This window comes from Triplophysa dalaica, chromosome 19 (genome assembly GCF_015846415.1).
Source record: "Triplophysa dalaica isolate WHDGS20190420 chromosome 19, ASM1584641v1, whole genome shotgun sequence".
NCBI lineage: Eukaryota > Metazoa > Chordata > Actinopteri > Cypriniformes > Nemacheilidae > Triplophysa > Triplophysa dalaica.
The window spans coordinates 9572093-9596011 of record NC_079560.1 but is presented as its reverse complement, the minus strand read 5'-3'; the positions used below and the strand labels follow the sequence as shown (position 1 = coordinate 9596011).

Genomic DNA, 23919 nt, shown 5'->3' with positions numbered 1-23919 from the left:
GTGGATAAACAAAGAGAACCAGATAAACAAAAGACCAGAGACAAAGAAAGAGAGAAGACGAAAAGAAAAATGAATAAGGAAGAAAAGCAGGTTGCACTTTCAATGATACAAGGTTAGAAAACAGGGCCTGAAAAGTGATCATTTTGTAGTTTTTAACAAACAGACCTCAGGAGGTCTAACTAAATATTAAAGGACTTGTTTATGTTCTATTATTTAACCATTGTATCGTGTTCATGTTTTTGTTACTCAGCCAGTGTTCGTAGGTCTAGTGGACTCACATGATTTTTCCATTTTTAAATAAACAGCCATAAAATCAATAAAAAAAACACTTTACAAATGTTCACTTGAACCCTATAAGGAAATGTACATCCATTCGATCAAATGTGCTATAAGTTTGGGGTAAAAAAATAAACATGTTTACTTTAATAGAAGAGAAATGTCTAAAGTTTATTTATATCAATATAAATAAAAAAATCAATAAACAATTTACACTTGCTTTTTTGTGTAAATATTGATAATGCAATGTCAACATTGCAGTAAACATTGATAGTACACCCCACAGACAGAGTTATTATACTATATTATATAATTAATTAACAAATAATTGTATATTATTCATGTATCAAAATACATTTTTTTTTATAAATATATTTAATATTACTATATTCTATATTTCAGTAACCCTATCAAATTGTGTCTTAATGTATAAATACAAATTCAACTTTTTTTATCTTTTATACTTTTATATGAAATTATATTAACAATATATATAGTGTATATATATATATGACAATATGAAATATATGATTTTTAATAGATTTGATTTGTATAATTTTAATTGTTGGATATAAACAAGAAGGTCTAAGTTGAATATGCGACAGGTAAAAATGTCTATTTTTACAACCTTTGTAGGAGATTTCAACATTTTATGTGATTAAAATGAGTTACAGTATTTCCCATGCAAAGTTAAGTTTATGTTAAATAATAATACTAATATTATTAATAACCACATGAATTGTCAAGACTAAAGCTTTAGAGCCATAAAACCCTTATTGAAATCCAATCTGGGGAAAGTGCCAGGTTAGAGAAATGCTGCAGAAAGTAGAGAGAGACCTGGTCTGCCCTCTCCATCTCCTCTTCCTTTCCAGCATTCCTCTTCACAGCATGACGGTGCACTGTGAGGACCTCCAGCACCTGTCCCTCACACTGGAATCAGTGAGCTGTACAGGAGTCACACAGCCTCCATCTAAACACCAGATCCTCGAGCTGAGACCGCGCGGGTAGTCCAGTGTGTATTTTGCATTGTCTCCAAGCTCGCGTCCTGATCTCGGAAACGTCTGTGCACACAAGGATAAGAATCCCCATGCAGGCGGCTGGAGATTAACTACCCTCAGCCTCTCACATCTTCCTCTATCGATCGGCACGGATTAAAAAGCAAAAAAACCTCACACCTGTTCACTCAGATGACATCAGACGCAAAGAGGCAGAACACAGAGTCCTTGTGGCAGAGGCATGTCCTTGAGGTCAGGGGAAGCAGAACAGAGGCGGTACAGAGACAGCCTCTCACAGAAAGACACAAAACTGAGGCAGGGAGAGAGATGAAGATGGTTTAAAGGGATAGTTTAACCAAAAATGAAAATTTTGTCATAATTGACTCCGCCTCAATTATATTTTTATCCCTTCGCTCCTTCAAAACATGTACAAGTTCCATCTATGAAACCAAAGAACCATTTTTTAAAGAATATGTCTATTTTATACTGAAAATTAATGAAGACTGGGGCTGTCAAGCTCTGAAATGACAAAAAAGACAGACTTTTTCTGTCATCATTTATTCAACATCATGTCATTCAAAACCTGTATATGACTCTTTCTTCTGCCAAACACATAAAAGGAAAAATTTGAGAATTGTCTCAGTGGTTTAGTGTCCATACATTGGACGTTACTGGAGCAAATGTTGTTTGTTCACCAATGTTCTCAAAATATCTTCTTTTGTTTTCTGCAGAAGAAAGGAAGTCATACACATTATGAATGACATGTCAGTGAGCAAATGATGAAATCATTTTCCTTTTCGGGGATCATTTTATTGACCGTTCCACAGAATAACCACATGTGATATGAGGGTGGGAAAATAATGACAGAATTTTCACTTTTGAGTTATGTATCCCTCTAAGAGGTGTGCTATCCTTCATCATCAAACATTAAATAAATGTGTCTTTGCACATGTATCAGCTACTTTTAACTCTCAGATCTATCAAAGCCAAAACACTGTTTGTCACATTGAGGAGGAGAGGAGAAGGCACAGAAATCTTTGATGCATTGTGGGCAAGTTCTTTCACTGTTGCCCTGCGCTAATGTGTTTAGCTAGCACAGTTCTTCTGGATCATATTACTGTAATTTCACAGGAGCCAACTAACATAATAATAGCATCGCCATCAGCACGCTCCTCTATTCAGCATTAATGGTGAGTGTATGTCTTTGGCAAGAGAGTGTTCTGTTTACAAGCAGAGTTGGAGGAGAAAGAGGGCGAGAGAGAGCGAGAGAGAAAAATGCGGCATAAACCAAGCAGAAGGCCATGAAGGACTAGGGTCCTTAACAAGGACTGGGATTCATCCAGTACCCCTTGGGAGCGTCTTCTTTATAGCTCACTTCTAATTTATACCCTTACAAATAACTTGGCTGCGATTAATAACGGAGTCGCAAGGCAAAAAAATGCACAGCCTCTGCCAAGCACGGAGCATTTGTGTGCGTGAGAATTTCTCTTGCGCCTCAGCATGTTTGGGCTGATAGACTGTGAAGAGAAAAGCATTAATCGTCGAGAGCTGCTGGAGTGTGGGTTAAAGTCGCTGGCCGTAATACTGTCTGTCTGAATCATCGCCCCCTTCAGGTGCAGCCCAGGGCGGGTGTCTAGTTTTCTGTTCTAATGTGGGCTGACACTCAAAAAGAAGCATTCATTCCCTTTTTGCTGATGAGGAAACATTAGAAAGTGGTTGATTTGGTAGAAAATAATAAATTTAGGCTTATGTGTCTGAATCTTTTGTTTTTTTGGCTTTAGATTAGGAAAGCACTTATACAGAAAGTCAAGTCAGGCTTATTTATATAGTGCCTTTTACAATGTTGCATTGGCCTATTGCATAAAAGCAGCTTTACATGAATAGGAAAGTAAGTGTAAAGAGTTCTAACAGAGAGGAACATCCTAATAAATGCTATGTTAATGGAATTTGCAGAAGTTAATCTTAAATTAAATATCAGAAGTCTCCCAGTGAGCAAGCCAACATGACAATGGTGGCATGGAACCAAAACTCCAATGATGAATAAAAGGTTGAAAAAAAGGCAGGAGAACCAATTCTCAGCCGGGAGTGCCAGTTCTCCTCTGACACATAACAGCTGCAGGCAGTGACTTTTGAGTAATAGTAAATGTTTATGATTAAAATGGAGTTAATACGTAGATTTTACCTATTAACAGGGAGCGATTATTACTAGTGATTTTTTGAATTTACAATTGTTTAAATCGTATGATTTTGATGAGCCTCATTTTGTGACTGATATCAGGAAAAAACACAAGAATGGGTCACACTTCAGTAAGGGGGGCAATTCTCGCTATTAACCAACCATTAACTATGACTTTTTCATCAATAAATTCGTACTTTGTGGCTTATTAATAGTAGGATAGTTGTTAGGTTAAGGTATTGAGTAGGATTAAGGATGTAGAGTATGGTCATGCAGAATATGTGCTTTATATGTACTAATAAACCGCCAATATGTCAATAATATGCATGCTAATAACAACTAGTTAATAGTGAGAATTGCCCCTTATACTGAAGTTTTACAGCAAAATGTATAGCTGCAAATATTATGATTTACACTGAAACGGAGCATAAAAACGCTATTTGAATCTAAAAAAACTGAAAATTGCTATAATCATCATTCGGTCTATGAGACCAACACTAATAAAAAGTAAAAATATTGTCTGATGGTGTTAATACTGATATACCATGAAAACCTACTCCAGAGACAACTAAACTAACTGTTTGTGAACATGAGCAGAAAGCATGGCAAACATACAGCAAGAACTCATCACTTGTACGACACTTGAATAAATTCATATTCCTTACATCAGGCGTCATATCAATTTCATACTTTCTTCAATATAGAAAATGCAAATCTGCCAAGTCATCAAAATATATATTTCGACCAGGCTCCAATGCATAAAATAGGCTTCACAACCATGATACCTCTGTATCACTTAGCACAAATAGCGCTTTTATTCTTCTACCTCTCTGATCTGAACACACCACATGCAATATCATTTCTTGAGGACCAAAATAAAATAAAAAAGCATTCTGTAATCTCAAACCCACGCTCGTCTTTGATGAGCCCTGCCAACGAAATGGCGAAAAAAGGAAAATGAGGAAGACCACACAGGCGCTGATAAGACATTGATAGAATGGCAAGTTTGACTACAGTTTACTAAATGACTTATTTTACCGCCCTGCTTCCAAAATACTTTCCACACATTTGAAAGAGGAAATGATTGCCTATCAGGAGTAAATGTTCTCAGTGTAAAATGGAGAAATTCGACTGGATGACACATCAGACAGAATGAGGTAGAATTTCTGTCTTGAAAGTGGAGAAACAGATGATGTTAGGAGAGAGAGAGGTGTTGGAGAGCACCTGCACCAGTAGAGGTTAAAAAAGAAGAGAAAGAGCTAATGAAAGGCTGAAGAAAGCCAAGAGTTTTGGTTATATGACCAACATTGCCAGCTGTAAAGGAGAAGTTTTTTTAAGAAATGGGGATGAGGAACACTAACAAACACAAAAGACAAAAAGGTAACATTACCTGCAAACTGAGCAGCTCCTGTGAGAAAGCGGGAAAGAAGGAGAGAACAATTAGGATAAGCAATTCACAAGCAGAACATCCTCACAGCGACATGCAGCCGGAAGAGAGTCGAGAGACACTTTAAAACTCATTAATAATCAACAAAGGTCATTTTCAACCTACACAATTGATGATTTAAACACTGATAATGTTATTTTCACAACAGAAATCACAACATTTTTAGTTTAACATTTTGGGGAAGTAATAAAAATAGTCAACATTTCTGAGCAAGACCGTGAGAAGCTATAACAAACTATGGCATAGTGCCCACCTTTATTTTCATTTCTCAAAATATATCTGTGTTGCACAGAAAAAGAGAAACAGCTTTTGAACATCATGAGGGTGAAAAAAAACAAAGAGGGATTTTTTTTATTTTGGGGTGAACTAACTCTTAACGTAACAATGTAAATGAAGAGAATAATTGTTCTTTTTAAACACCTTTGGTTGAACACCGATAGCAGCCAGAATCTCACAGAATAATCATTTCAAACTGTATCTTCAGCAACCATTAAAACAGCGAGTAACTCATGAATATGACAATAACAAACAATAGAGAGAGAGAGAACTCACGTCAGTCTTATGTCAGGTCCCCAGCGAAACATTATCTTAACTCATTCAGTGCTTTCTCTTACAGTGGCGCACTGTGAAACTACATTAATTACAGCATGTCAACAGCACCTGGTTTTAAGCTCATCTATCTGTGGCTTAGACCTCGAATCAGAGGTTTAGCTAATGCACTGTCTCTGGTACACGCAGATCAGTTTGAAAAAGCACTTAGAGACGATGTGACTGTACCAAAGTGCGCAATGAGTCAGAGTCTGATTAGAAAAACAATTTTCTTATTAGCATTTTCACAGAATTTTCATCTTAGCTAATGTGCTAATAGGCATTCCCCTTCTGGGACTCCACGCAAAGCCATTGAAAACAGATATTTGTGCTCTGCCTTGGGCGTTCGCTTGTCAATTGAATTTAAACGGTATTAGAAAAGGGACGAGGACAGCGCTTATTTCCATGGGTGACCACGGCATTAATCTCTCCCTATCAAATGAAACCACACTTTACAATAAGACCCTTGACATGAAACTCAACAGGAAATAATACAGAGCTTTGGCACACACAGGCTTGTAGATATCAGTTTCATCACTGTATGTCTTTGATCATAATATGTATGTTACACAGCAAGTGTGTCGCTTTGGAAATCTCCTTTTCCCAACCAGAGTTGTTATAGTTTTGGCTTTCATTATTTTGTAGTTTTACTAATTTTACTAACTTTGAATTGGTATCTTTTAAATTTTTAGCTTTCAAGTTCATGCTCATTTAAGTTGTTGTATTTATTTATTTTTTATTAATTTTACTATTTTGTTGTGAGCTTTTCAGATTTTATTTATTTTTTCACTTATTTATTCTATTTTAATCTATTTGATTATTAATTTATTATTATTATTATTTTTTTTCGATTTATTTATTGCTTTAAATTGCTATATATGTTTTATTTATTTTATTTCAGCTTTAGTTTACGTTATTTTCAGTTAATAATACTTCAACCGATATGTCACAGCCAAAAACAAATTCCCTATGTTTTACCCATCCTCAAGGCATCCTAACTCAATATGACTTTCTTCTTGAAGAATATTGCAGTCGAAGTTATAATACCACGTATCATTTTACTTCCAAGCAGTAGAATGGTAGGGAATGGGCGTCAACCTTTTGAAGCTAAGCTACTAAAAGTGCATCCATTGTTCAAAGAACTGCTCGACACAGCTCCATGGTCTTAACAACGCTCTTCTGAAGAAATCGATTGACAGCGCTATTAACGTTGATGTCTTGCTTCCGTTATCCCTCGGATGCGCGTGAATGTGAGGCTTGTTTTTCCGGCAAATGACGCAGGCTTTCCCTAAGTTCCAGTGAGTAACACATCACTTTTTATTTTGCTCCAATAGGAAGCCATCTCCTCTGCGTGAGAACTGTCATTTGCCGGAAAAACAAGCCTCTGGTTCACGGGCATCCAAGTTAATAGCACTGTCAATATGGATTTTTCTCTTAAACAAACGAATCGATTCGCTTCCGAAGACCTTTGTTAAGGATACAGAGATGTGTGTCGAGCAGTTCTTAGCTCGATGGATGCCCTTTTTGGAGCTTTAAATAATTATAACACTTGGAAAGTAAACTGATACGTGGCATATTAACTTCGACTGCATTATTCTTCAAGAAGAAACTCATATTCAGACAGTCCTTGTGGGTAACTAAAACATGGGGAAATTTTATTTCTTGCCTCAAATATACCTTTCAATTAACAGGCTGATATTTCAATAGCCAGGAAGCGTTTTTAACAGTTTTAGTTTTAATAAAATAAAATAACCTTGTCCCAACCAAAATAGTATGGCTAACAATTGCAATTGCTGGACGAATAAATATCAAACTAGAATTAACGTGAAAACTACAAATATAAAAATATTCCAATTAAGTATTAATAAAACTACATTAAAAACAAAACTATAGTGTTTTTTGAATAGCTTTAGTTTTTAATAGTAATAGATTATATTATAGTTTCAAATAATAACCTTGTCCTCAACCAGAAAAACATGGCTACCAGAATCTGTGCAGCACAAATAAGCAAAAACTAGTCTGGTATGAGCCGCAGGTGTTTTCGGCGGGGTAGATCTGTAATACACGGGTTGGTGGATACTGTGTGCCGTGAGAGGCTGCCGAGCCTGCTTTTGGATTCATGGCATGCAGTTTGGGTGCAGTCAGTAACTGGTTGATAGCCACAGGGGATCAGGGGCCACCCCTGAACTCAGACCCCTGGAACACAGGGTGCACAGATAGGGCTTTCCATGTTAAATAAATGTCAGCCTTCAGAGTATCTTCGCGCTGGCTCTAGGCTTCGCTAGGCCCCTGACCAGAGAGCTAAGGGACCGCCCAGTTCGTGTCACACTCTACCTCCCTCTCCTCAGGTGAGGTTAAAATCCCTGACCAGTGGAATGCATTAAACATGAGTTATCTCACTTGAGAGACGCTCCCTACTCCAAAATGATAGGGACATTAACTTTGGGGTCAGTATGCATGAGCTGCATTAATGAACCCTTGTGTGTCTATACATAAACACCAACCTGAGAGCACTTCATAGAGTCAAAAGCCTTAAAGTGAGGCACGCTACAAAAACACCGGAATTGATAGCAGGGCATTTACAGGTTGCGAGAGAGAGATTAATACAGACATCTCTTGACCACACAGGATAATAAGATGCGTCATGCCTATTCGAACATGTTTTTCCAAACTCGAGATTTGAACCCGAGTCCAATTTAATGCTAAATGAAAACTGAACCACTAGACAAACACATAAATATCAAATGAAGAACTACTATTACTTACTTAATACTTTTTACATTTTGCTCATGCATCACAAAAATAATAATTACAATTCAAGGCCAGTCGGTGAATATGAAACCTTACATAAACGTACCCTGCAGCCCACTTCTCCCAGCCACAAGAGACTCGCTTAGTACGAGCTTTGAGGATTTTTGGACATGATTACCAGAACGTATCTGCGGTCTTCCACTGAGATCAGGGCCAAAGATTAGCCTCAGTCCACTTCACACCAAACAGACGGCCTTCACATGTCTCCCACGCAAGGAAGCGCCAGAGATACGATCCTCTCCCACACCTATCGCACAGGTTTCTCACAGCGTGATTGGTCTCATCAAAGACTAACTTCACACAGACAGACTTATGACCTGCGGCATAAATTCTAATCCTCATTGCAGCTAATTTCGGTCAAAAGGCAAGGCAAGGCAAGTTTATTTATATAGCACATTTCATACACAAGGGCAATTCAAAGTGCTTTACATAAAATGATTGACAGAAATAAAAAAACGTATCTTTAAAATGCAAATGATTTAAGATCACAAATACTGAACACTTAGACTGGAAAAGCAACCAATCAAAGTTTGTATTTTTTATTTATTAAATTTATGCATTTGGCAGATTCTTAAATCCAAAGTGATTCACAGTGATACATTGTATCAATTTGTGGTTGAACTAAATCCATGACATACTAAAGAGTTTTAAAGGTGCTGTGTGTAATTTTTTGGAGGATTTATTGACAAAAATGCAATATTATAAACATAACTATGTCTTCAAAGGTGTATAAAGACCTTACATAATGAAGTGTCATGTTTTTATTACATTAGAATGAGCTTTTTCTATGTACATACACAAGGTCTCCTTGTATGGAATTCGCCATGTTGTTTCTACAGAAGCCCCTAAACGGCCCTAAACGGCCCTAAACGGACACACTGTGCTACAGAGCGCGTTTTGTAAATATATTATCTCTTTCAGCAAACAAGCAAAAACACAACAACATCTTTGTCCTGTGTCAGCCACCGTAGTACTTCGAAATTAAGGAGTGGAGTGAGCCTTTGGTTGGAATTCAAAACCTCACTGCTTGATGCAATTTAATATTATACACTGAACCTTTATTGCAGTCTAGCTAAAGAAAACTGTGTGCCCTTATTTATTGCAGTTGGGTATTGATGACTGGTGATTTCTAACAGGGTTTCGCATTTTCTTTCATATTATGAATTAACTGTGGGCATGTCATTCTCGTCCAAGAAAAATCTGCAACCTATGTGGTATTAAATGAAACTAGTGGTGGGCATAGATTATTATTTTTTAATCTAGATTAATCTTGGAATTAATCTAGATTAAAATGGCACATTTGAATTCTGCCGAAGGCATTCAGAATATGTGTGCCACCCAAATAATGACTAAAAGTAAATCTTCGAGAACGGGTGTCTCAAGCCAGGTGGCGCCTTAGACCAGGGGCTCATCTCCTATTTCCAAAATGCATCACAAACTGCTTGAGAAAGCTGTTCTGCTTTGATAATTGGTGATGAAAATAAATTATGTTCAATAAGATGTACTTGTGTTTACTTCCGCATTAGCTAAGGGATGCTTTGCGTTTAGGTGGTACTTGAGACTGGAAGAGCTCCTACAGTAAATTTACATTTAGTCATTTAGCAGACGCTTTTATCCAAAGCAACTTACAAAGAGTTAGGGAGCAACAAGCGATATAATACATTAGGTGCCAATACAAATTTACTGGTTTCAACTAAAGCTAGACCACTACCTGTTGAGAGAAAGTGTTTTTTTAAACCAATTCTGCATTGCACAAGGTGCAAACAACCTTAGTCTTGTCGATGTTTCCATTGGGAAGCTTCTTAAAAATAAATTTTCCCTGAAGCAACCCGGCGGCTTCAAAGCTGCATCCATGTTAGCCCGTCACGTTTGATGTGGTCATTTCACAGTAACGTTATGTTGTGTTCAGACCAAACGCGAATGGCGCGTCAAGCGCGAGTGATTTACATGTTAATTCAATGCAAAGACGTGATAGACCTACTTGCGGCGCGAATCGCGCCAATGAAGCCCTGGTCATGAGATGATGATGCGGCCCGAATGATGCGAATTGCGCGAATCACGCGAGTTGAAAAATCTTGTTCTCGCACGGTACAGTGCTATTCAGCTAGGTATACATCCGCGCTAAAATATCAAGGTGAAAATCATCATAGCTTGCTTAGTATAGAGCCAGCTCCCAAACCAACTTTGAGAATAGATTAACGGCGACATTTTATTATCGCGCGATAAGAGTCTCACGTTAACGCAGCACGTTAACGCCGTTAACGGCCCACCACTAAATGAAACACAAGCAAAATTACCAGTAATCTTTAAATGTGAAAATAAGAGAGAGAGAGAACGGAGTTCTCCAATCTTAAAATGACACCAGATAAAAAGCAGTAGGATTCACGTGGTTTCAAAGTCAGTGACAAAGTGGCAGTGTGTTACCAAGGATCAAGTCTTTGTCCTATCAGGCTTTGATAGGCTGCTTTAGTCAGAGAGGATTGTGTGTGTACCTGAGCCATAATAGGGAGGGATTTATTATCTGTCTGTCGGGCTGTGATTAGACACCGCTGCTGCCACTCCGATAAGCCTGCTGATGGGAATAGACACTCCAGTGTCCTAAAACCACCTTGGTGGAGTCAGAGATGGAGGTCACATCTGGCGCTTTACACCACCCGCCTCTGACTTTGAAGTGACTTTTGAGGTTTTCTTAAACTTGGGAGACGCATCTCATCCGGTGAGCGTGTCTCATTAAGCAAAAGGAAGTAAAGCCCAGGTATTTTAGGATTCAAGATATAGCACTGTTCCTTTTTCAGTTTGGGGAATCTAGCATTGCCGTGTAACATTCCGTAGAAGACTTATGAGAAGATTCAATGTGAGGCAGCCGGCGATGTGTGCCAGCTAACCTGTCATGAAATATTTGGAATTTTCAGAAATTTTACTACTACCCAGCTGGAATAAAACTGCACTCAAATTAATTTTAATTCTCGTCTGTTCTAGACTGGGGGCTGTTCTATACTGGTTTGGTGCTAATGGTTTTAAAATCCAGCTTAAATGTATACACATAAATGAGGGTATCTGATTTCTAGGCATTGACAAGTACATTGCAGATAGATATACTGCAGTACATCAGCTGTTGAGCGTGACCTGCTGAGCCTTCATGTAATTAAAAGGTTAGAAGAGCACAGTCGTATTTTCATCTCAAAGGGGATTTGATGGAAAGGGCAGGGTTGTGTGGCCTAGCACGGCCCAGACAACACACAGATTGACCTTCACATCCATGGCTTTCTGAACCGCATGCCAAAGAGTTTGGTCGAACATCTCTGTGTCACACACCACGATTGTGATCCTATCATTCTACGACAGAAAAAATCCTATCCACAATCTAAATCTGATTAGAAATTCTTGAAAAGAGATGACATTTACATTCGTCACACTTTTGCTAAAGCCGACACTGAAGGAAATCCAAAAGAATAGAACTGAACAGAAGGACAATGATAAGACCCGAATACCAAAACCGTTAGATGTTCAAAGAGAATCTGATTGTTACAGTCGGTCGGTTGGTGAAAATAGCTCCAGACGAAACCCATCAGGTGTTCGGGGACACGAGAGAGCGATATAGGGAACTGATACTGCGAAGGGACAGTGGAGGTGGTCACAGACGAGACCTGGAGAACAGGAGAGGAATTCTGCCATTAATTTTGAATGAGAGACACAGATCTGGAGTAATTGCTGTCTGATACCTCACCCAGTAGGTCTTCAGTCTCAAAGCACATCTCTGTGGGATCACCTGAGGTAAAGTGACCCCTCGTAACTTAGAAGTCACTCGACTAGAAAAGAGGATTTTACACATGATTGCCTATAGTGCTGTGGTACGCTGCTAATTACCGTGTTTACATTGTACAACGGTCACAAACACATTATCCGTACTGTTGTGACACGTTTGAAAGAAAACATGCAGGGAAATATTGTATCGAGAGTACTGTTTACAAGTTTGGGTTCACTTCAGTGAAGGGTTGCACAGAGTACCGGTGACAAAGCTAAAGCTTCAAAATACTGCAGAAACCAATAATGATAATGGTTCAGTGATTCATTCATCGAGAAACTTGCTTCGTTCGTGAATGAATCAGCCGTTTTGAACGAAAGGATTCACCGACTCAGTAAAAAGATTTAGTTAAACGAGGCCTAAAATTTCACCCTTATAAACATTTCTGTATAAATGGAATTTGATGCACATTTGAGTTAATTCCTACGTGAAAAAAATTCTTGTGTACTTAAGTATTTACAGTAAACTTAACTAAAATACCGAGACACTAGTGTTTTTGAATCTTACCATAGTATTACTGTATACTATGTTTACCACAAGTATTTTAATCTCCATTCAGATATGTTTAAAAAACATTTGAGGGTAAGACCTCAAGAAGCTCGTTGATAAAATGTCAAGAGTAAATTTTTATTTAAGGCAAATGGTGGCTACACTTAAGATAATAAAATATGATGTCTATGAAATATAGCGGCATCTAGCGGTGAGTTTGTGAATTGCAACCAAAGGCTCATTCCACCTCTCCCTTTTGAAGCACTGTGGTGGCTGACACAGCACTACGATGTCCTCACGTTTTCACTTCTTTGCCAAAGGAAGTAATGTCTTTAATGCGCTCTATAGACCATTTGTCTGTTTAGGACTAATGTAAATACAAAATGGTAAATTCCATGTTAGGGGAACCGTGGTGTATGTAGATAGAAATAGGTCATTCGACGGTGATAAAACATAAGGATTCATTATGTAAGGTCTTTTAACACCTCTGAAGACATTGTTATGAATATTATATTGCGATTCTGTAAATAGATACTCCCAAAAATTACACACCGCACCTTTTTCAAATTCTTTAGTCGCAACATCATTCCTATAGTTACATTGGTGTTACTCTATAGTTTTGATGAATTTTACTATTATTCTAAAACATGGAAAGTTAGTAAGTGTAAGTGTCCCAAAACCTTTCAGTATATACATTTAATAGACTCTTCCATAAGCAATTAGGTAATAAAAACAGATTGAAAGCAGTGTAAACTGTTACTGTAAGCCGAATGATAAAGCACTTATTTTAAATCTGTGTCCTTCAGCCAAAACAAAGCTAAGAAATATACTACTGTATGAAGTACCATTCAATCCAAAGTCAGTTTTGCAGTCTGAAGATCCAGCAGAGGTTATAGAAAGCCAACATTCATCCAAATTTACTGTATTTAAAATATTTTTGGCTATTATTAGTGAAAGGAAAGGTCAGCATTCAGAAAAGAGGAAGTTACAATCACATTACCTTCGGATCCAGAAGAAAATAAAGTGCAGATAAGAAAAAAAACGACACAATCTTATAGCCAAGCAAAATCAAATCCGACATATGTTTAATTGACAACTCTTCATATTATTTTGGGTCACAATCATCACCAAAAATCACTGACCCCAGGTACAAGGCTGTTATGGGTCCCTCTCCACACCGAAGACTAATGAGTCATCATAAGCAATCCAAACAATATGGCTGCCCAATAATGATGCTAAAAACTAGAAAGCAAGCGACCAACAAATTGTCCTATCATGGCTACACTGCATACCAGGTGTGTAACCATTCGTAGATCAACAGTTTAGCTCTGTTTGTAAAAGTGAGCAGGAATGGCCGGTTTAGAGATTAACTTGGTTAAAAATTCTCACAGTACTCCAAGGATGAAACGACTATGCATGGTGGCCAAGAGACGACGTGCCAAAATCAGCCTTGTTTTTTATCTGGTTGCCTGTCTCCATCACTCCGTGTTTGCCTTTGTTTGGTTCCCTCTATCTCAGGTCAAGCTTTTTACTTAATTAAATCTCCCAAGCCCTCCTATCAGATATTCTTTAACAGAATACTAAAACATATCCATTCCCTAATGCCATTACAGAGAGCGGAGGGCAGGCAGATGCTTTAATCCCCTGGATTAGCCTACACAAAAGCGAGAGAGGCTGCCAGTCTGCCATTAGCCACATATTTGCTCCTGGACTGGGAACACCAACCTGCAGCTTGAATTCTGCACCGCTAACAGATGTGACAAGCCCTCCGTGGGACGTTCAACAGACGAAAAACTGTTTTTTTTCTGTAGTTGCAGAGGAATGACTGATGTTTTGACACGGCACAGTGGTGCCCTCATTTACTGGGAACATTTGTACTGTACTTCCTAGTTCCTAAATGACTGCAGCCGAAATGAAGACGTCAGTGTAAACGATGATACGCATTAAAAAGGGTTTTCATGTGCCAAAACTTTCTCAAAAAGATCAATTTTATTTAAACCAGCCATTCTTTTGCTGTTTTTGAGGCTTTGATTTTGGGGTGTTTAACAAATGGATGTTCAGGTTTTTAATAAAAAAAGTAACAAAACAACAAAACGACTGGATTGCTTCCGGTCTATATAAAGTCCCTCCTACCGAAATGCTCTGATTGGTAAAGCTGACCAGGTCTGACGTGATTGTTTCCATCTTAGACTGTGTGAGGATGTCCCACCCATACCATATCAGCAAGCTTCCGCTTCTCAGGTGGTTGTGATTGGTCGTTGCTCCTCTCAGTGCACGTGTATACATACATACAGTTTTTTTAACACTACACTAACCTTTGATAAAAATATAACCAACAGAACATTTAAAAAACAATTAGATTTAATTTTATAAAACCACTGAAAAAATAAGAGACAGTTTCAAAATCAGTTTTCTGATTGTACATTTTTTTATTTATAGATATGTATGTAGGAAAAATTCAAATTTTTGTTTCATTCTGTGAACCACTAACAATATTTCTGCCTTAATTTCACCAAATATTTGTTTCTATTTGCCAAAGAAAACAGTTCAAAATAATAGAAAAGATGCTCTGTATTTTTCAGACCTCAGATACTGCAAAGAAATCAAGTTCATATTCACTTTTAAGCAATGCAGCAGTAATATTTGCACATGTATTTAGGAAAGTCCACAAATCATTTTTTATGTTATAACCTTCATTTTTAGCACAGTTTTCATGTGTCTTGTCATGCTATCAGAATTTCAGATTACTGTTGGATGACTTTGTCACCCGTGAGGTTTGATTTTGTTGAAACTCAACAGAAACTGGACTGGAATGGCCACAATACATCGAAATGCTGATTTAATTAAAATTTGAAATGATCTCTTAATTTTCTCTGAGTCTTGTATCTCGCGAAGTGGTCGAGTGGGGTTTTGTTGTTTCATAGAAAACGATGCAATTACACAATCCAGCAAAAAAACGCCTACATTATAGAATTAGTTTGCCCAAAAAAGTGTTGGAACAATGAGCGCATATGTACAGTAAGCCGCATACAGTTTCTGCATTGTGTTTATGAATTGAAGTTCAAATGCTCTCATCTATGCCACGCCACTGATGTCTTATTCTTCTTTGGCATTTTCTGTATGTGATGCAATGGAACACACGCACAAAATACCAAAAACCAGGTGTGGTAGGGAAGATGAAAGCATGGGTAGGAGCTCTGGGTTTGACAGCGCTAGGTGGATGCCAGTCCCAGGGTCTATTTGTGTGGTCAGGTGCTTGACTGCACATAGAACCCTACCGAGCCCCGGGCCCATTATTTTGCTCCCGACAACCCTGACATAATCCCCTCATTTGCGAGGTCATCGTGAATCATTATACAGTAGGGTTCTGTTCATCAGACACAAATGCATGACCCCAGGGAACCGCTCGACTTCACTCTCACTCTGTGTCTCTCGTCCACCATCACTGCCTCTCTCACCCTCTTACTTTCCCAGTTTTTTTACATGAGTCCAAGAAAGCGTGTAATTAAATCTGTAGAGAATGCATGGGCGAGAACAAGTGATGCAGTCAGGCAGAATATGTGCATTCCTGTACAGTGGGATAAACAGAGGCATGATAAAAGACCAAAAGTAAGTTTGCACAGCATCTGACAGGCAAAAGGGACACGCTCGCAGCTCTGGAGCGGTTTTCCCAACGCGCCCCTGTCAAAGGCCAGGTAACCACATTTTCCGCTACGAAGGGTGTTTTTACACATCATCTTATCGCAATTCCTCTCATAATCCTGCAATAATTATCCAGAAAATCATAGCATCACGAAAGTAAAACCACACAACACAGTTTTAACTTATTTTTCAGACAATATGCGCAAGGGAGAAAAAATAAGCCCTATGAACACAGGAGACGAAGTGAATTGCTTCGCTGGTTTGTAAACAATGCGAGTATATTTTCATTGGTTTAATTGAAAGACAAAAGTGGCTCAGTAGAAAGACTTGCGATCCGTTTTATCCCTGGAGTGGATGCTGCAGATTGGACATCAGTCTGCTATGCCACAACAATCGCCTGAGGTTCCCACTGCTGCCGTATCACTTATATAAGTACAGCACAACAGTGCCGAGCTCTGCAGGGTGCATGCATGGACTACCAGAGAACAGAGCTGCACCAGAGGCTGAAACTTTATTGTTATGGAGTCCCATAAATACTTAATAACAATGCAAGCTATTTCCATAAAAGTGGAAAATGCTTTGAAGAGAGATGTGCTCCACCCTCAGGCGCTACCCTGCATCAATGATGATTCATCTGTGTAAAGCTGTAAAGTTCAAGGAAACGTAGTTATGATATCACAGTACCTAAAGAAGATGCTTCTAAGGGAAAGTTATATTGCTCTTTTATAGCTTAAGAGACTTTAAGGTCCAGTGTATGAAATTTAGTGGCATCAAGCAAGTTGCGAATTGCAACCAACGGCTCACTCCACCCTTCCCTTTGGAAGCCATATGGAAACTGATAGAGAATTAAGATGTCATCACGCTTTTGCTTCTTTGGCGAAGGAGATAACGTTTTTACAAAACACCATCCCAAATTCCATGTAAGGAGACACGCGGTGTATGCAGATAGAAACTGCACAAGCTGAAAGTTTTAAATTAAAGCTTGGGACACAATTGAGATGTCTCGAGACACAGATTTCAAATGTATATACTTCAGCAAAAGTCTCCATTAGCTCTCCATTTAAGCTCATTGCTGTCTTGTGTTCAATAGATCTCATTTGTGATTTCCTTTCCTGTGGTTTCCCTCCACGTTGATATCTGTGGCAAAATGACAAAGCTGTTGTGTCTTCTGAACAAACTCCAGAAGCTTTTCTCATGCATCAGTTACATTTCTATTCCCGAAATCGACTGAGGGTACGATACGAAATTCTCTCCAAGGCACTGAGCTGTTTTTGTGTTGTTTTTCCAGAGGTTCAGGCAGAAGGGAGCGAAAGAGAGAGTGAGCATGTTGGCTTGAAACGGGGCAGCTGCTCCTACAGGAGTCGTCATTCATCATCCCCCTCAAATGATCTTCATCTCCTTCTGGTGCTCTCAACCCTAAAATACATTTACCTAGAAGGATTTCTGCAAGCTCAATTCGTGCACGTGCGCTCGTCTGCATGTCGCAGGTGTGGAAAACCAACACGCATGCAGTTGCGTGGCCCCAGCTTTCTTCACCACACTGATATGGTATCCCTGTCCAGTGCATTTAAAGCGAACCAGGGAAAATTCATTGTCAGCTGTTGTTTTAAACCTGCCCAAGTTTTCAATTAATCTACTGACATTTAGCTACAAAAGAACTGATTAAGGAGAAAAGGTTACATTCGAGTGGGAGCTTTCCGATGGAATCAAGCGCCCGCCACGTGATGCCCGGCAAGCTCCATTATTTAGATGGAAATGTGTCTTTGAATAAAGAACAAATACATCGCTCTTGAGACTCAACCAGTCATGTGAACAAATAGTCCCGCTGCCGTGCATCACATCATTCTAAGCAGAGGGCTGATTGTGCGTGCTCGCCGTCCCATCTAAAGTGCTGCTTCATTGCCATTATACAGATGGGATTTTCAAGAATATTTACTCCCGGCCTTACGATAGCTTCTGAATTTTGAACTCTTCAGAACGCCGGCTTCAATGCCAAGGCAACAATCTTAAAGAGCGTTTTGGATGTAAGGAAGACATACATCTTGCAGAAAAAGGATTGCATTCGTTTATCCGCGGATGCACTTCTAATTATAGATGTATTTGTACTGTGTCTTTCCAGTCTTGTGTGTATGGGTAGAACAAATTTGTTTTGTTTTGCATGACTGGCATTATTGCTGGTGCAATGGCGCAACAAAACCTCCTTATTTAGCTTATGTTAAATAGTAAACAGCAAATTGCTGGCAGACATGAGTGTTGATGGGTTGCATTGCTATTTAAAGCAATGTTTAGAGCGGACGATTTGCACACCTGCGTCAGCAGACCAATATCACACATGTCTGTTGTCAAAGACAATAACGTAGCAAGTGGTCTGTTACCTATTTTGGTTGACATAAGGTTTATATTTACAGAAAATGTGACAGACCAGTGCAACTCCATTCAGGCATCGTCCAAGAGACAAAACCGGCATACACAGCTGTCACTAATCAATGGTCTCCGTACAGACATGACTGTGTGCACCTGCCATATTGGCACATTATGCTACCCCATAATTCAATTTGCCGCTCTATCCCATTTCCACGGGCTGTCATATTTACATCGCGAAAAATGGTTCCATTGTAAAAATACACACTAGGCCTGAGTGGGTGAGAAATGCCACTTGAAATAATGCGGGGTTATTTTCAACCCAGCGTTGGGTCAAAAAGGGACGAACCCAAGCTGTTGAGTCTAATTAACCGGGAAAATGTTTATATATTTCACCCAACAGTGGGGTAAAACAACCCAGCATAGGTTAAATCACAGCCCGACGGATTGGGTTCGCCCAAAAACCAAATTATTTGAGCTACAGTATTCTGAATTGTGCAATATACCTCTCTACTCCGTCAACAGTTTGTATCAATTTTTATTTCTCCTAGGGAATTTATGAAAAACATCCAAGACAAACTTGAGACAAATTGAAACACGGGGCATGTTGTGAGGAATTGAAAAATGCTTGGAGAAATAAGAAAGGGAATAACATGCTCAGTGATATCTCAATCAGAAAGAGACCCGGTATCATTTGGAATTGGATTATGGGGAAAGTCGATAGCAAACAAACAGCTTTCGCAGTTAAAGCGTAACTTACAAAAGGCATTAAGATTAGAGTGGGTGATAAAAACGGAGAGATTCAGACTTCCTTTTGTCTTGGGATTGTTACTAAAGAGAGTGCCAACACAGTTAAAGGCAGGATTTTCAAACACTGTGCCGCAAGCCGTATGGATTTTTTCCCATCGTTCTCGGAGCCTGCGTGGAGTTTGGGGCGGGCTTGGCAGGTTGGAAGCGTAAACGCTAAGTGACTGATAAGATGTCAGTGTTTGACAATGCTGTAGGTTGCTTACATAACCCACGTCTGAAGTGTCATTCGACTTTATTTCTACTCTCGTGCTCGATCTCTCTGCTTCCCGTCTCAATGCAGAATAAGAGGGTGAAAAACGGCTTCATCCGTCTCTTCCCACAAATCAGTGGGGTGACCAGAGATCATCGTTTCTAATGTAATCTTCTTTCATCTGGAGTGGACACACACACGGCATACTGCGGGCCATTTGTCCTATAAAGGTCACAGTAGTGTGAATAACATTGATTCCTTTAACCGTTCCTCTTAAAGAACACGCAAGAACCTGCAAATGGAGCAACATTGCTGCAACGGAGCATAAAGAAGCTTTGGTAATAAACATTCTTAGAGATTTCTTTCTTTTCGTCTCCTTCCTTCTCTTTTGGTCTCTATCCACTTCCCCTCACCTGCATCCACCCCCCTCCACTGCACCTGGGCTCCTCGGAAACACAGTCCAGGGATTGCATCCCAGGGTGGTAACATCCATCAACCCTGACACCAATCATCGGAAACCCCCACAAAATGCTTCCTCCAATTTGTTTGCTATTTCAATGTGTTTCAGCGAAGCTTCCATCACAGCTGTCACAACCACCTGCTACCTATTCCACAGAGCATGGCAGAAAAAGGGGAGGGAGAGTTTAAACTCAGACCAGAATTTCTAATCTTCAACCATTATTTTTACCCACTGAAAGGCGTTCTGAACAAACACTCCTCCTTGGATGTCTCAGCTGTCGATGGCGGCTGCGGGCGAAATCAGACAGTCCTGTTAATGTTTAAATAAACCTTATGGGGTTGTTTCCTAGACAGGGATTCGATTAAGACAGGACTAGGCCTTAGTTAAATAAGAAGTTGAGAAGTTTTTCCAAAACTTGGCTTACAAAGAAACATTGCTTATGTGCATTTTCACTTTTTACATTTTAAGTCAAAACAAGGGTACGGATGTGTTTTAGGATATCTCTGTGAATGCTGTTTCAGTTTAGACAGCTATTGGTTTAATATTTGCTTTAGTCTAGGACATTATCCAGACATTGTCTTGTTTTAGAAGTATCTTATATGGATATTGCCGTATTAAATTACTCATTGTAGAATTGTTTGCTAATTTATTTGATTATCACTTTATCAGTTACAGAAAGCTTAAAGGATCATGATCTGTACTGGTTTTGGACAGTCGTGATGAAAAGAAATGTGTAAGCATTAGAATATATTCATCCACTTTGAATATGAATTTATTCTCTATGTTCGGAGTCCAAAAAACAGCCCTAGTTGTATTTTAAGGAAGGCATCAGTCCTCCACAATCAACTTCAAACCTGCATTCAGGTCTGTCTTCATTCTAGTATGAACCATTCACACGACTCGATCAATTCCTGATGGATAAAAATCAAGTCGCTTCCAATCAGGTCCAAATATTCTAAGCAATTGGACTTATGATTTTCACCTGGCAGATGATAAAGGCTTAAAAATCCCACAGATTTGCATTAAAGGAGTCACTGTCCTTACCTAGAAACTACAGTTGAAAATCAGAGTGACATAAAGGTGGGCTCTTTTGAACCGCCATCATGGTGGGACGTTTTGCATGGGTCCATAAGTGCTAGCTTCACTCAGAAATACGTTATATTTACAGAAGTGAAATGGGTTGTCAATGTTTTTCACATTCGCTTATAACATGTACATCCTCCATTACTATAAAAATGTATTCACATCAATTGGAAAATACATTTCTGCTGATAGCTCCGTATGAAAGGTAAAAGGTTCAAATACGTATACTGATTTGTCATCACGGCATAAAGATGATCAAAGCTAGGCTGCTTTAAAACGAATCAGTTCTTTGAGAAACTCAATGTACTGTCATCAATAACAAGCAGAGAACTGGACAATTTAGAAGGAAATGCAAAAATCACTATTCTTAGCAAGCAAAGCACTGATTTCAAAAGAAACCACACTGTTTAGCATTAGCAGCGCTGTACCCCCCAGTGTCCATATTCACCAGAAATGATTGCTTGTGTAAGGTTTAGCTGGCCTCTCTCTCACACACACACGTATTCTGAGCTCAGAGCACCAGAGATGGGGCAGGCTGATGCAATCTACCCCGTTCTCCTCTTATTCGAAGGATCTTTGCTCTGTGTGTGTGTGTATTCGAGCAAAGCAGTGGGAATCTGACAGTGGTCTGACATTGCAGTGGTCTTCTGCTAGCAACAGCCCCACCCCTCCCACCCCCGCCTCCTTCAACCTCCATCTCATACCTGTCCTTGAGACCCAAACAAAACATCCAGTGCTGAATTTGAGTCAATCACACGTCAACACGTGCTCGGCCCTTGACAAGACATGACACCACATGCTAATGGCTTTCACCTGAGACTCTGACAGTGGCTCTCGCTCCCGCAGGCCCGCGGAACCTCATTTCAATGACAAGCATCCAGCAAACAGTAAGCCAAACACGGACATCAGACATCCAACCTCGTGGCTTCTGGAGAAAGATCGATCAGGGGCTACCTGGCGAGTCCCTGAACTTTAACTTTTGACTTTCCACCCCATTATCCTGCAGAAATCTGTTCAGGGTAACAGTAAAGAAACGGTCCATTCAGCAAGAGTCTGATGGCTTCGCATTAGACATCATCAATACGAATGGTTCTCAAGGTTGATAACTGCAAACTGAGAGCGCTTGTAATTAATATCCCCTTATGTTTAGTGAACTTAGATGAGGTATCTTTGATTGATAAGAGAGTGAAATGTACCGTGAAAACATAATGTAACTTTCACAACCAAAGGTCTATTGAAACCGTGAAAATTACAAATTCTTAACGTTCTGATGTCAGATACATAATATAAATCAATGTCATATACGTTTACACTTTATTACTAACTTGCACTGAATGAGGTAATAAGGAGTAATCTGGAGAGATACTGTTATTCTCTGGAAAATCGAACAACAAAATGTGCGAAAATCTGACAAACGTTGCACTATTCCTAACTGTGTGGGATGGCTGCTGCTTTGTGTATATTTCCAAAGCATCCCAGCGTTAGGAAAGAGTGGCTGAATTTTATTTTTAACAAGGTCCCGATTAGGTCATTATGACTTGGTATGGGTTGTTACTACACCTGTCACAATGTAGAGCAGCCTTTTGGAAAAAGCCATAAAGTAACAGATTTTTTGGAAGATGGGGCAGTGAAAAACTATATTGAACCAACAACAAACCTGCCTCCTGTGACAGAGAACAGTGCTCTTGCTCAATGCATATAAAAAGGATGTGCATATCTTTTTTTAAAGGTCCAAAATTCACATTTTGTGTTATTCTGTTAACTACCAACAATATTTCTCCCAAATTTTAAATAAAGAATTCTGCCCGGTTTCATCGACACGTCTTCGTTTACACCAGGATTATGCCCTAGTTGAATTATGATATTTATATATATTTTTTTAAATGCCAGAATACATAACTGGTGTGCAGACATTAAAATGATGTCTTTCCCTGATACATTAAGCTATATTCAGTTTAGAAAGATCAAACATTAATTTTAGTCTGGGACAAGCATTAAGCCTTGTCTGTGAAACCGGGCCATTTTGTCTATTTGCGTGTATTTGCAAAAATGAAAAATCTCAGTCTTTTACATTGCTATTGAATAAATGTATGGCACTCCTGCAGTTTGATTTTGTTATAATTCAACAGACCCTGGACTGGCCACAATACATCAAGTATACACATATACCCACACACACAAAATAAAGTATATAATATACAATTTGAGATCTTTAAAAAGGAGTTCAAATCAATTAACAGGATTTAAATATTTTAAACTGCATTGGATTAACAAGTCTGAGCACTTTTGTCAAGACAAACCCCACATACATTTAAGCAGCCTAAAAAAAATCCTGTAAACCGTGCAAACTTTGTTGACAGCCTAAAACGGCAAACATTTATTGGGTTCAAGTCCAAATCCTGCGTGTATGCTGATGTGGAGCCCCTTAACGCGTGACACAGTTAGTAAATAGACTTACAGTGTTCCTTTCGACATTAAAATAAAAGGGCATGCTTGTGGGAAGAAAAAGACATGCTTGTTCTACAAAGCAAAGCCACGGTGGGTTTATGTAATTGGGTTATTAGTGTTTAAATGGCTACTGAGGGCCTACAGCCCCTATCAAACAGGTCCCCTGGTGGTAAAAAGGAAGATTTTGCACCCCAATGGTGGGTTCCTCACAAAATATGTATTAATCAGAGTTTAAACCCCGCGAAAGGCCTGCCAGAGTCGGGATTTGCAGCTGTATGGGCATGAGAAAGCAGAATTAGAGCACTTCAAAATATGATGGGGATGTCTGTGTGTCTGCC

At 39.0% G+C, this 23919-nt stretch overlaps 1 protein-coding gene across 5 annotated transcripts in view; it reads right to left on the bottom strand.

Moving 5' to 3' along the window:
* cadm1a (cell adhesion molecule 1a) overlaps window positions 1-23919 on the bottom strand; it is a 247973-nt gene that overhangs the window by 68845 nt on the left and 155209 nt on the right. For 4 of the 5 annotated variants that reach the window (XM_056730894.1, XM_056730893.1, XM_056730897.1 and 1 more), the window contains one exon: window positions 4838-4855. The exons of the other annotated variant lie outside the window; for it this stretch is intronic. In XM_056730894.1, the coding sequence (XP_056586872.1) occupies window positions 4838-4855 (18 nt within the window). The remainder of the gene's footprint in view (window positions 1-4837; window positions 4856-23919) is intronic. 5 annotated transcript variants of the gene reach the window in all.